General features: G+C 37.5%; 2 protein-coding genes across 2 annotated transcripts; both read left to right on the top strand.

The window, feature by feature from the left end:
* Positions 1-3,965: 3,965 nt before the first annotated feature.
* Positions 3,966-7,857, top strand: LOC146570037 (mannose-binding protein C-like). The gene is made up of 5 exons (XM_085282808.1): positions 3,966-4,101; positions 4,351-4,549; positions 4,686-4,742; positions 4,934-4,999; positions 7,054-7,857. Exons 2-5 carry the CDS (start codon positions 4,366-4,368, stop codon positions 7,434-7,436), a joined length of 690 nt encoding a protein of 229 aa, XP_085138934.1. The 5' UTR covers positions 3,966-4,101; positions 4,351-4,365; the 3' UTR covers positions 7,437-7,857.
* Positions 7,858-9,101: 1,244 nt separating this feature from the next.
* On the top strand, positions 9,102-11,772 carry LOC146570036 (mannose-binding protein C-like). Its single transcript, XM_085282807.1, has 5 exons — positions 9,102-9,220; positions 9,472-9,661; positions 9,825-9,878; positions 10,651-10,716; positions 10,969-11,772. Exons 2-5 carry the CDS (start codon positions 9,487-9,489, stop codon positions 11,349-11,351), a joined length of 678 nt encoding a protein of 225 aa, XP_085138933.1. The 5' UTR covers positions 9,102-9,220; positions 9,472-9,486; the 3' UTR covers positions 11,352-11,772.
* The last annotated feature ends 2,313 nt before the right edge of the window (positions 11,773-14,085 follow it).

The following is a 14,085-nucleotide window of genomic DNA, read 5'->3' as shown; positions in this document are numbered from 1 at the left end:
ACTGGAGCTCTCTGCCCTTTACCAATCCAGCCACGGGCCCATCCATCTGGCCCATCAAGACTCACTCTCATTTCATCAGTCCATAAAACCTTAGAAAAATCAGTCTTGAGATATTTCTTGGCCCAGTCTTGACATTTCAGCTTGTGTGTCTTGTTCAGTGGTGGTCGTCTTTCAGCCTTTCTTACCTTGGCCATGTCTCTGAGTATTGCACACCTTGTGCTTTTGGGCACTCCAGTGATGTTGCAGCTCTGAAATATGGCCAAACTGGTGGCAAGTGGCATCTTGGCAGCTGCACGCTTGACTTTTCTCAGTTCATGGGCAGTTATTTTGCGCCTTGGTTTTTCCACACGCTTCTTGCGACCCTGTTGACTATTTTGAATGAAACGCTTGATTGTTCGATGATCACGCTTCAGAAGCTTTGCAGTTTTGAGACTGCTGCATCCCTCTGCAAGATATCTCACTATTTTTGACCTTTCTGAGCCTGTCAAGTCCTTCTTTTGACCCATTTTGCCAAAGGAAAAGAAGTTGCTTAATAATTATGCACACCTGATATAGGGTGTTGATGTCATTAGACCACACCCCTTCTCATTACAGAGATGCACATCACCTAATATGATTAATTGGTAGTAGGCTTTCGAGCCTATACAGCTTGGAGTAAGACAACATGCATGAAGAGGATGATGTGGACAAAATACTCATTTGCCTAATAATTCTGCACTCCCTGTATATATTTTTGTGTCATGCTGTTTTTTTCCTTCGACTTTACTATGTTTATGCCACCACTTTGAAATGGTCCATATTATTTTCACTTTTGACTCAAGAAACTTTACACAGAACTCAGAGGAACATATACAGTTTGTTTTTTGGTATATGGGAGCAAGTCACCAAGACCACTATTTAAGCTATGAAGTAGCTTGGTCACATAAAAGGGTAATTTCAGGCGCCATGTGACTTTTCTTCCGCACAATATGTTTTGTCCACTGTTAGGGATGAAAAAGATTAAATAAAGCAGTTTTTACAAACACGTCACAGAGCTGACTTTGCACAAGAATGAGGAAGAGAACACCATACTAAATCAAGTTTTTGGATATATTTACAAAAAGGCCTGGATCAACTTGAGAAACAAAAAAGTGTCTGTTCGTGTGTGTGAGTCTAAAAAATGACAAATGCACAGAAATGATAAATTTGCTTAATAAATTGTTCTTAAATTTGGTTCATTGTTTGATTTCTTTTTTCTTCAGCTACAAGCTACAAGTTTGTCCAAAGAGTTGGTCAGAAATACTCTTGCAAGGATAGAGTTTCCTTCGCCTTGTAGTCCAGAAATAAGAACTCTGCATGCATCAACACTTGAGCTGGCTGTGTCCCAGAGTGAGCAGGAGAACAGCGCATTGACCAAAGGGTGTGGGGGATGTTTGCACAGCAGCTTAAATCAATGTCAGAAATAACATTACAGAAGGGAATTTTGAGGTTAACATGAAAAACCAACCTCTGACCTTTGCCAAATGGGGAGATACAGGCTGCACCATGCTGTCAGAAAATAGCACCTGGCAAGTTACACTGAAATGCCTCCTTGAGTGCATTTGTCAGTTATAGCAGAGATATTATTATTATTGTTATTGCAGGGAAGCTAACTGTGAGACACCAATTAATTTCCTCTTTCATAAAGTGGAAAACACTTCTGCATCATATCTGCACCTTGCTCTTTAAAACACAAGCTGCAGAAAACTAATTAGTAGATGTTTATAGTTTTACAAATACTGACATCCCATTAGTTCATTATTTTTTGTTTTTAACACAAACACTTAATCATTCAGTCATCAATATATAAAGATGGAGACAGTGATTACAATGGAGATTTATAATCCACTCAGAATAAAATCTATAGCCTCCATTTTTCTAACTGGAAATTAAGTTGTCAGACTGTCAGTCAGTCAGACTTTTCAGCACACTAATCAATAATCACCCATTTGTCCTGTTGTAATTTGTCACACTGATAGAAAAAATGTCTCCTAAAGTTGGATCTTGGAGATGATGTTAATAGTTGTTCACAGATTGACATTTAGTCACATAATAATGTCAAAGATTCTGTGAGGTACAATGTCTGAAGTTGAAATTCTAAACCCTAACATATTTGGAACCAAATACTCTTGTGAATAGCCGTGTGAAGCAGGCAGGGATAGACCCAAATGGAGACTCATTTGGGTGAAAAGGAAGTCAAAAAAGGCAGCTGAACTAAACTAAACAATACAAAAACCAAACTGAGAAATGTGTGACCTAAGCAAGTGTGTGGAACACATGGTGGGGAATGAGGGCGATCACAAGAACGGACGGAGGTAAACAGAGGATTTAAATACACATTTATTATTAAAATAGACATAACATAAAAAAAAAATAAAATTCATGTCCGAAGCACCATATCATCCCGTTATCAGACAGAACTATCACATGATCAAACAGAAGCTGTCAGTTCAGCTGTAAAGTGGTCAATCATAATAAAGCTGTTCATTATAAATTGTAGATTCAAGCTGCTCTTTTGGCCACCAGATGTCACCAAAGATAACTGTGTTGAAAAGCTTTGAGTAATGAACCGTTTTGCAGTACTTCAATGCTTCAGAAAGCTTAATTTGCCCATCCCTAGGAAGTGATACTCTACCGCAGAGAGCACGGACACACATAGGAGTGCTTGTGTAAATCACCCTTTTGCCATTTTTATCCTGACTCAACAGGTCTGTTTAGCAAGTAGTCAGATCAGATTGATTTTAGCGAGCAGAATTCAGCTTTGAGATCAGAACTAACTGTGACAGCATGAATCAGCTGGAGCGCTGTTGGACACTTTCAAAGAATTTAATTGTGCAAGTGGGAATGAATGCCTGTGCCAGTGAAATTAAATTTTAGTGATGATGTTTTCTCTCATATGCCACTTTTAACCAATATATAATTCCGTACTCAAGTCATTATTAAAAGATTCCAATGGAATCGGAAGCAACCCTGCTTCCCAAGAGAATAGCCAGCTGTGACCATAAGTTAGCAGTAATTTAAAAGGTGTTGCAAACATGCAATGAGACAAAAGTGTAATTTTAAAGAATGTCAAAGAATAGTCTGGACACACAAAAAAAGGCTATAAGTAGAAGACTTTTGGACTCCAGAAGCAACAAAATTTTGACTCTAACGGGGTCTCAAAAACAGTTACTTAACCAAAGATATTTTCAAAACTTCAATAAAGCAATAATTATTACTAACAGTTAAATGGATGCATTAAGAGCTGCTTTTTTCTGCCTCTTGTGCCTGTCACAAATTTTGACACAAGTAAAGATTTTACTGTTTATCTGGATTCATAATGTCTCCCTGTGCATAATTACTATACATGGATTTGGATTTGCTGTCTGTGCAACAATTCTCAGGGACCACCTTGGAGATGCAATTCACTTTAGAAACATATTATCGTAGACATTTTTCATGCACTGATAAAGAAATTATGAAACAAATGAGCAATTAAAACACAACAATCCTATTTGTCTTAACAACGAGTTAAGTTAATTGTTCGCAACAAGTTGACGACTGTTGCATTGTTTCCAAAACTGGAAATCTGAAGCTCATTTAGTAATCTTTATCATCAACTTGGCCCCATATGTCTCTGTCAATGTCTTTGCTACACTAAGTTCAACATGTTTGAAGTTTTAAATGTTCAAAACAGACCCAAGCCAAGTATTTATACTTTTCAGAAACATACATTTTGTGAGTGTGGTATTTCTATTGCATGAAAACTATGCTCTGTGTCACCATACTTTGTTTCACACTGAAGTTCGTCTGTGCACAAATACCTGAAGAAAGACTGTTTTTTGTCTTAAACCATGCTTTATTTGTGGTGGGGAAATAAAGAGTGCTGAAAAAATATCAATCTGGAAAGTAGGTTGTGCTTCAGCACAAGAGGGAGGATTCTACATTCTGACATTTTTTTCTATCCCAAATGGGATTTTGTAGCTGTTGTTTACTTTGGAGAGAACGATCCATCTTACATTAGTTCTACCTAATATCTCAGTTATTTTGTTGGGACATTAGCAGTGAGGCAGTACACCCAACAGACTGCTCTTCATTTATATTGTAAGTACTTTCCTGCTTACTGCTTTATTCTACTAAATTTAATGTTATCATGCGAGTTACATATTGTTTGAAGTATTGCTTGACATTCTAAACATATACCTAGAAAATCCCTCGGAGCTACAATCACAATATTTAATACAATCTCTGTTTTGAAAGATCAGATTTCATTTTTGTTACACATTGAATCAGTTAAACCAAGGTAAATCTGGGAAAAACGTACATTACATATATTTTTAATTATCATTTCAGTTCTTCACTGAGAAGATGAGCCCACTTCTTTTTTTGTGCATCTTGTGCCTGTCGGCCCGCATCACCTACACTCAGTTTCCAGGTCCTCCTGGTCTTAAAGGTGAGAAAGGAGATCCAGGAGTTTCTGGGACACAAGGAGTGCCTGGACTACGTGGGCGAACTGGAATTCCTGGACTGCCTGGACTGCGTGGACATCCTGGTGAAAAAAGTCTAAAATATTATGAGTTCACCACAAGAATGTTGTAAAGAATATAACTTCTTATCATCGTTTGATTTTGACACATATTTATGTACTTTGACTTTAGAAGGCTTTATGTCTGTTTCTTTGCTTTCAGGGGATGTAGGAATATATGGGCTTCCTGGGCACCCTGGAGAAACAGTGTGCACTGAAGGTAAAGATAAGATACAATAAGATGAGAAGATCCCATGTAGCATACTGATATTAGTCCAATCTGTGTCAGACAGCACAAGATCAGTTTGATGACAGATTGCACAGTGAATTAGTTGATGCTCTGTAATTTAAAAGAAAAATAGACCACACAGCTCCTTTCATTCCTGTTGTATGCTCACAATTTAATTTCAGCTACAGTTGAATCCAGTTGCCCAGATGTTGAAACCTTAAAAAGCAGACTTGCTGAGTTAGAACTGGGTAAGTATCATCATCAAGGCATTATTAATTATGTTTATTTAAAACTCTTTCAAAGACCATCCGTTAATAATTTGTTGTTGCAATTTACAATAAATCCAGTGTTTTTGCCTGATGTTACAACTTGATCAACATTAAAAAAGTTAGTTGATTAACAGTTAGCAGCAATAAAAAACAGCTGATCAGAACATCAAAGCTAAAAACATTTGAAGATGACTGATGAATTGGCATATTCATTTACAGTGGGGCAAAAAAGTATTTAGTCAGTCACTGATTGTGCAAGTTCCCCCACTTAAAATGATGACAGAGGTCAGTAATTTGCACCAGAGGTACACTTCAACTGTGAGAGACAGAATGTGAAAAAAAATCCATGAATTCACATGGTAGGATTTGTAAAGAATTTATTCGTAAATTAGGGTGGAAAATAAGTATTTGGTCACCTCAAACAAGGAAAATCTCTGGCTCTCACAGACCTTTAACGTCTTCTGTAAGAAGCTTTTCTGTCCCCCACTCGTTACCTGTATGAATGGCACCTGTTTGAACTCATCATCTGTATAAAAGACACCTGTCCACAGCCTCAAACAGTCAGACTCCAAACTCAGCCATGGCCAAGACCAAAGAGCTTTCGAAGGACACCAGGAAAAGTATTGTAGACCTGCACCAGACTGGGAAGAGTGAATCTACAATAGGCAAGCAGCTTGGTGTGCAAAAATCAACTGTGGGAGCAATCATCAGAAAATGGAAGACATACAAGACCACTGATAATCTCCCTCGATCTGGGGCTCCACGCAAGATCTCATCCCGTGGGGTCAAAATGATCATGAGAACGGTGAGCAAAGATCCCAGAACCACACGGGGGGACCTGGTGAATGACCTGCAGAGAGCTGGGACCAAAGTAACAAAGGTCACCATCAGTAACACACTACAACGGCAGGGAATCAAATCCCGCAGTGCCAGACGTGTTCCGCTGCTGAAGCCAGTGCATGTCCAGGCCCGTCTGAAGTTTGCCAGAGAGCACATGGATGATACAGCAGAGGATTGGGAGAATGTCATGTGGTCAGATGAAACCAAAGTAGAACTTTTTGGTATAAACTCAACTCGCGTGTTTGGAGGAAGAAGAATACTGAGTTGCATCCCAAGAACACCATACCTACTGTGAAGCATGGGGGTGGAAACATCATGCTATGGGGCTGTTTTTCTGCCAAGGGGACAGGACGACTGATCCGTGTTAAGGACAGAATGAATGGGGCCATGTATCGTGAGATTTTGAGCCAAAACCTCCTTCCATCAGTGAGAACTTTGAAGATGAAACGAGCCTGGGTCTTCCAACATGACAATGATCCAAAACACACCGCCCGGGCAACAAAGGAGTGGCTCCGTAAGAAGCATTTGAAAGTCCTGGAGTGGCCTAGCCAGTCTCCAGACCTCAACCCCATAAAAAATCTGTGGCGGGAGTTGAAAGTCCGTGTTGCTCGGCGACAGCCCCAAAACATCACTGCTCTCGAGAAGATCTGCATGGAGGAATGGGCCAAAATACCAGCTACTGTGTGTGCAAACCTGGTAAAGACCTATAGTAAACGTTTGACCTCTGTTATTGCCAACAAAGGTTATGTTACAAAGTATTGAGTTGTATTTTTGTTATTGACCAAATACTTATTTTCCACCCTGATTTACAAATAAATTCTTTACAAATCCTACCATGTGGATTCATGGATTTTTTTTTCACATTCTGTCTCTCACAGTTGAAGTGTACCTCTGGTGCAAATTACTGACCTCTGTCATCATTTTAAGTGGGGGAACTTGCACAATCGGTGGCTGACTAAATACTTTTTTGCCCCACTGTAGAAGCCTCCAGAGATTTTGGGTATGGTGTGTGATCTTGTTCCTACAAGCTCTGTGTTTTTAAAATTTGATTTTACTTGCCTTTCTTGTATCTAACTATGACAAATGCACCATGTAGATGAAGCTTTTTTCATTGTTTCCTAATTGCTTATTTACCTTTGTTGATAATGATTTATGAGTCACAGTTTGTTCCCTGACATTTTTCTGTTCTCTAGCCATTAACTATCATTTTGTCCGGAGAGTTGGTCAGAAATACTTTGTGTCCAACAAGGAGAGAGGCTCTTTCTCCAGGGCTGTCGAATTCTGCTCCCAACAACACATAGAGTTGGCTTTGCCCCAGAACGAGGAGGAGAACAACGCACTGACTCAAGTGTTTGGCGATGTTTACAAGGCAGCTTGGATCAGTGTCAACAACAAAAAGGCAGAGGGAAATTTTGAGGTGGATATGAAAAACCAACGTCTGACATTTACCAAGTGGGGAGAAGGTCAGCCAGACAAATCCATCCAAGATACAGGCTGCACCATGCTGTCAGAAAACGGCATCTGGCAAGTTACACCAGAATGTTCCATGAACGCTTACATCATTTGTCAGTTATAGAAAAATCCCGGTTCCTTGCGAATCTTGCTTTTGGCAATTTCCCCCCACTATCATGTTTATCTCAACATTTTTATTGCATTTTTATTTCTTATATTACATGTAGAGAAATGTTCTCATTTACCCCAATGGAAGAAAAAATCTAAGCTTGCAGTTGTTTATGAATTATGGGTAAAGCATCGGGGCTGCATTTTGTAGAAGAAAGAAAACTTTGTAGTATTAAAAATGAGACCAACGATTCTCAGTTGACCAACTGAAGTGAAACTCCCAATGGCAATGAATTCATGAATGCATTGTAATAGGAATAACTATTATCTCACAGACCTAAGTTTAAGTCAGTTATTCTGATGCTTGACTGATGTATTGTCAATAAATCATTTAAGCTAACTCTTCATGGTTTCAAATAAATGCTTTTGCATCACTATTGTGCTTTCTGCTATATGTCAGTGTCTTTATGTTAGACAAAAGCCTTTTTCTGTCTCCATCTTCATAATTCTATAAATATAATAATAAATGTCTAAAGAATTAAACATTGAACTGCAATAGAAACAAATTTTGTAAGTGTGGCATTCTAATCATGAACTAGTGAAAGTAGGTATTAAAGTATTATTCACATGGTTATAATGCAGTCCCAGACAATGCCATTTGAAGATATTGTTTAATTTTTTCCAAAGGGTGCTTTGAACACTTATGTAGTGTTTTCCTATAAAAACATCACATATTGTGCATTTCTACATAAAAGCCTTTTCAGCTGATTGGTGTTTGCTTTTTGCGAACGCAATACTGTACTTGTGGCTGAAAAACTGGAAAGAAATATTAGCACACACACACACACACACACACACTAATCCAACTCCCAGTTCCCATATGAGAGTATGCAGCTGTTGTTTATATGGAGGTCTGTCTAATATCTCAGCGATTTTTCTGTGGAATGAGCAAAAAGGAGGTCCACCCAACATAGCAATGCTTATTTGTATTTTGACTTCTTCCCTAGAGTCTTTTAAGCACATCCCTAATGCTTCCATGGGAGTTGAGAGGACAAGTAGCAGCCATATGCTGCTAATCAAATGTACCAAAATTCCTCTACAATTATGAGAGAGCCTGATGAAATCATACAGAGGATGCTTTGTTCAAATTATTGCTGCTAAAGGTGATTCTGCAAAAGTCTGATTCACAGTGTTTGTAGTTTTTCACTAAGAAGTGAACGTAATGAAATATTTACATTGCACACAACCTCTGCAACATCTCAGTGTACTATTTTAAACATTAAACTACTGTTAAATTTCCTTTAAATATGTGTTTCAAACAATTCAGCGTCAACTGATTTATTAATCTTAAATGTTGAACTTCGTCTTTTTAAGTCTGTCAATTTTAAGAGAGCTTTAAAACAATAATGCACTCATGTTTTAATCTTATAGTGATGATTGTGTGGTCAAAATGTGCACAATTCTTTTTGAAATTGAGTTTTGTACAGGGAGTTGCCTTTTATGTTAAGTGGCAGAAACTGTTTGTGCCTCATAAAGTCAAACGTTATCATTTCTGCATTCACCCATACGTCAAATCCGTATTCTCATGTTTAGATTCATAGAGTCTTTAAGGTATCACAACACAGTGGCCTTTTTTTGGTTTGAAAGGAGGGAGGTTAATGGACAATCCCTAATGAGATGTTCCAGCTGCTTACTGTGGACTGAATCCCTCCCACATTACTTCTAGCAAATATCTCAGTTCTTTTTCTGTGGAAGCAGCAAAGAAGCAGTATGCCCAGCACATCACTTCTCGTTGGTGGGGTGAGTTCTCTCCTGTTTATCTCTGTATTGTACTAAATTTTGTGCTACCAAATGGTTTTAACTCTTGAAAACACTTTAAAACAACAAAGATAAAGAAGTACAACACACTAGCTAGAAAAAATTAATTAAATTTAGCAATTTCTGCATAAAGAATGTCTATAATTGGAAAATTTATCATTCTTCCATTTGAGGGTTAGGGCTACATGGCTTTTATATGGAAAACTTAATACTATATTTAACCAAAATTTCAGTTCTGAACTACGAAGATGAGACTGCTTCTTTTATTCTCCGTCATCTGCTTGATGGCCACTGTCAGCTTCAGTCAGCCTCCTGGTCCTCCAGGTCAAAAAGGTGAAAAAGGAGATCCCGGATATCCTGGGTTTGCTGGGATGATAGGACCACCTGGACGAGATGGTGTTCCTGGATCACCGGGGATTAAAGGTCAAAATAACCGATGTTATTACTTCATTCCAGCAGTATTTTAAAGGATGTAATTTCGAACTAAATTTAGGTCATTTATTTTTTATTTGGACAGACAAATATATTTGATTTTGAAGCCACAAGCACCTTTAGCTGGCTCACTACCTGTTTATCTATTCTGCAGGGGACCGAGGATTTCCTGGGATACCTGGATATCCTGGCGTTCGTGGAACATGCTGTAAAGTTTACACTTAAACACCTTTTTTTTGCAATGATTGCTTTAGATCATGTACACCTCAGTTATCTGGCATGTTTTCTAAAGATAAAGGCTATGTGTCCCCTGATGTGCCTTGAAATCTATGCATATGGTGACACAATTAGGCAGGCGCAGGATTAGAAATAAGTCTACTGTATTTATAGTCTGTAAAGTCTAAAGGGAAGCTTGACTGTAGACTGTCGTTCTCTCTGTAACATTTGTAGTCACACAAATTTCTCACAAGGCCTCAGTTGTTTTGGTTGGTTACATTTACTCAAAGCTGGAGTATATAAAACAATTTATGCCTGCACGCATTTTGTATTTTCTCATGTTATCTTCTGATTTGTTGATCATAAGTGCCCACAACATAATTCACATGGGGGTAATTTGATCACTGTCTAAATTTACATGCTGGTTAGCAGCATGTCAACGATGATGGATGAGCTAGAAAAACAGTTTACAAATGGTAACCACTTGTTTTTTCCATATTTCTCTCATGACTGAACAAAACATCCTGAAACAGTTTAAAGAGCCCGTAAGCTTAACAGAGTGATTATCTAATCATTTCAGAAATCAGAAAAACAACAACAATTCCTTCCATGTCATAAATAAATAAAAGTTTGGAAAAGAAAATCTGTCAGTGGTTAAAAGTGAGGCATAAAACGAAGAAACTTTAAATGGCCATTTGTAGGTACAGCAGAGCTGTAAGTGTGGCCTCTGTGTAAAGTTCACTAACTTGATCTGTTTGATCCAGCTGCTACTGAGACGAGCTGCCCAGACCTCAGAGCTTTGAAGGACAGACTTGCCAAGCTAGAGCTCGGTAAGTGTCACAATCATGTGTTTTTAATTCAAATTCAAACACAACTCAGTTACAAAGAACTGTTTTTGTCAAATACACAGGACATCTAAAAAATGCAACTTTAAGTCTAATTTTCAGACATGATTGATAAGTCATCATATTCATCATCATATTTCTGTGTGACAGTTTTCCATGTCTCTACAACATTAGATTGATTTTAAATAAAAAGCCTAAGAGTAACAGTTTGCTTTATTACATTTTTCTGTTCTCTAGCCATTAACTATCATTTTGTCCGGAGAGTTGGTCAGAAATACTTTGTGTCCAACAAGGAGAGAGGCTCTTTCTCCAGGGCTGTCGAATTCTGCTCCCAACAACACATAGAGTTGGCTTTGCCCCAGAACGAGGAGGAGAACAACGCACTGACTCAAGTGTTTGGCGATGTTTACAAGGCAGCTTGGATCAGTGTCAACAACAAAAAGGCAGAGGGAAATTTTGAGGTGGATATGAAAAACCAACGTCTGACATTTACCAAGTGGGGAGAAGGTCAGCCAGACAAATCCATCCAAGATACAGGCTGCACCATGCTGTCAGAAAACGGCATCTGGCAAGTTACACCAGAATGTTCCATGAACGCTTACATCATTTGTCAGTTATAGAAAAATCCCGGTTCCTTGCGAATCTTGCTTTTGGCAATTTCCCCCCACTATCATGTTTATCTCAACATTTTTATTGCATTTTTATTTCTTATATTACATGTAGAGAAATGTTCTCATTTACCCCAATGGAAGAAAAAATCTAAGCTTGCAGTTGTTTATGAATTATGGGTAAAGCATCGGGGCTGCATTTTGTAGAAGAAAGAAAACTTTGTAGTATTAAAAATGAGACCAACGATTCTCAGTTGACCAACTGAAGTGAAACTCCCAATGGCAATGAATTCATGAATGCATTGTAATAGGAATAACTATTATCTCACAGACCTAAGTTTAAGTCAGTTATTCTGATGCTTGACTGATGTATTGTCAATAAATCATTTAAGCTAACTCTTCATGGTTTCAAATAAATGCTTTTGCATCACTATTGTGCTTTCTGCTATATGTCAGTGTCTTTATGTTAGACAAAAGCCTTTTTCTGTCTCCATCTTCATAATTCTATAAATATAATAATAAATGTATAAAGAATTAAACATTGAACTGCAATAGAAACAAATTTTGTAAGTGTGGCATTCTAATCATGAACTAGTGAAAGTAGGTATTAAAGTATTATTCACATGGTTATAATGCAGTCCCAGACAATGCCATTTGAAGATATTGTTTAATTTTTTCCAAAGGGTGCTTTGAACACTTATGTAGTGTTTTCCTATAAAAACATCACATATTGTGCATTTCTACATAAAAGCCTTTTCAGCTGATTGGTGTTTGCTTTTTGCGAACGCAATACTGTACTTGTGGCTGAAAAACTGGAAAGAAATATTAGCACACACACACACACACACACACACACTAATCCAACTCCCAGTTCCCATATGAGAGTATGCAGCTGTTGTTTATATGGAGGTCTGTCTAATATCTCAGCGATTTTTCTGTGGAATGAGCAAAAAGGAGGTCCACCCAACATAGCAATGCTTATTTGTATTTTGACTTCTTCCCTAGAGTCTTTTAAGCACATCCCTAATGCTTCCATGGGAGTTGAGAGGACAAGTAGCAGCCATATGCTGCTAATCAAATGTACCAAAATTCCTCTACAATTATGAGAGAGCCTGATGAAATCATACAGAGGATGCTTTGTTCAAATTATTGCTGCTAAAGGTGATTCTGCAAAAGTCTGATTCACAGTGTTTGTAGTTTTTCACTAAGAAGTGAACGTAATGAAATATTTACATTGCACACAACCTCTGCAACATCTCAGTGTACTATTTTAAACATTAAACTACTGTTAAATTTCCTTTAAATATGTGTTTCAAACAATTCAGCGTCAACTGATTTATTAATCTTAAATGTTGAACTTCGTCTTTTTAAGTCTGTCAATTTTAAGAGAGCTTTAAAACAATAATGCACTCATGTTTTAATCTTATAGTGATGATTGTGTGGTCAAAATGTGCACAATTCTTTTTGAAATTGAGTTTTGTACAGGGAGTTGCCTTTTATGTTAAGTGGCAGAAACTGTTTGTGCCTCATAAAGTCAAACGTTATCATTTCATTCACCATGCTGTCAGAAAACGGCATCTGGCAAGTTACACCAGAATGCTTCCTGAACGCTTACATCATTTGTCAGTTATAGAAAGTTCACAGTTCCTTGCAAATCTCACTTTGGGGGATTTTCTTTCCCCATGTCATGTTTATCTCAACTTTTCATGAAGGGAATTAACACATAACTTTCTTAAACAATGATAAATTACATTCTACCCCGTGTGGGGTTTTTTAACAGTTTATTATTTTTCTTTTACCTGTATTATAATATCTGATTTTAAAAAAATTACTACTGCAAACGAAACATATTTAGAGTATTCATCTCTCTTTTATATAAATGCCAGATGGTATTCTTAATGTGTACATGCTTTAAATATAAAAATTATACAATAAAAACAACACTGCAGAAGTGTGGGATTTTACGTTTACTTTTTAATTTTTACCTTTTACTAAAGTGAAAAAACGCAACTTTAATTGCTGTTTTCATTAATTGGTTTGACTTTGTAAACTGATATTAATGAGGCACCATATAGTTTTCTGCTCTTTTTATTAAACGCAGACAGTAATTTTGTTTGTCTCTAAACATTTTAGAAAGTAATTACATAACAAAGAGAGTGAGAATTTCAGAACAAAGATAGTGTTGTAGATATAAACTGTATATAGGTATAAAGTTACTGTGGTTTGATTAGATGTTAATACTAAAATAAACATTTATTCCAAATGAATGTAATTACACGATTTAATGTAACATTATGTTACATATCTTGTAAGATTAGTTAATTAAAAAAAAAGAAAAGAAAAAACATACATAGCAGAGGATGGTTTCGATCCATCGACCTCTGGGTTATGGGCCCAGCACGCTTCCGCTGCGCCACTCTGCTGCGCTGAGTTAGCGGCACGGGACACTATCAATTGGAGCTCTGCATACGCCCTTCCCACTGTTGTCTTTCGCAGAAGCGACGACGATAACACCACATTTTACACCACATTTTACACCACATTTTGAGACGAAATACTTCGTAGATAATACGCAGCTTAAACCTACCTATCACACTACTGCAACAGTCTATGAGAACAACAGCTACCTGCTCCACGGTCACATAAAACATCACGAGGGACTTTTTTTTGGTTGTTCCGCCTTTGTTGTAAAGCACAGTTATAGGCGGCAGAGGGCGTTGTTGCTCATTTTGTTTCAACATTTGAA

Source organism: Mchenga conophoros, linkage group LG7 (assembly GCF_057382185.1).
Source record: "Mchenga conophoros isolate Kocher_MC1m ecotype Shallow Benthic linkage group LG7, M_conophoros_male_GT1.1, whole genome shotgun sequence".
In the NCBI taxonomy this organism is placed as follows: Eukaryota; Metazoa; Chordata; class Actinopteri; order Cichliformes; family Cichlidae; genus Mchenga; species Mchenga conophoros.
Note: the sequence above shows the minus strand (reverse complement) of the source record. Positions and strands in the feature narration are given on the sequence as shown.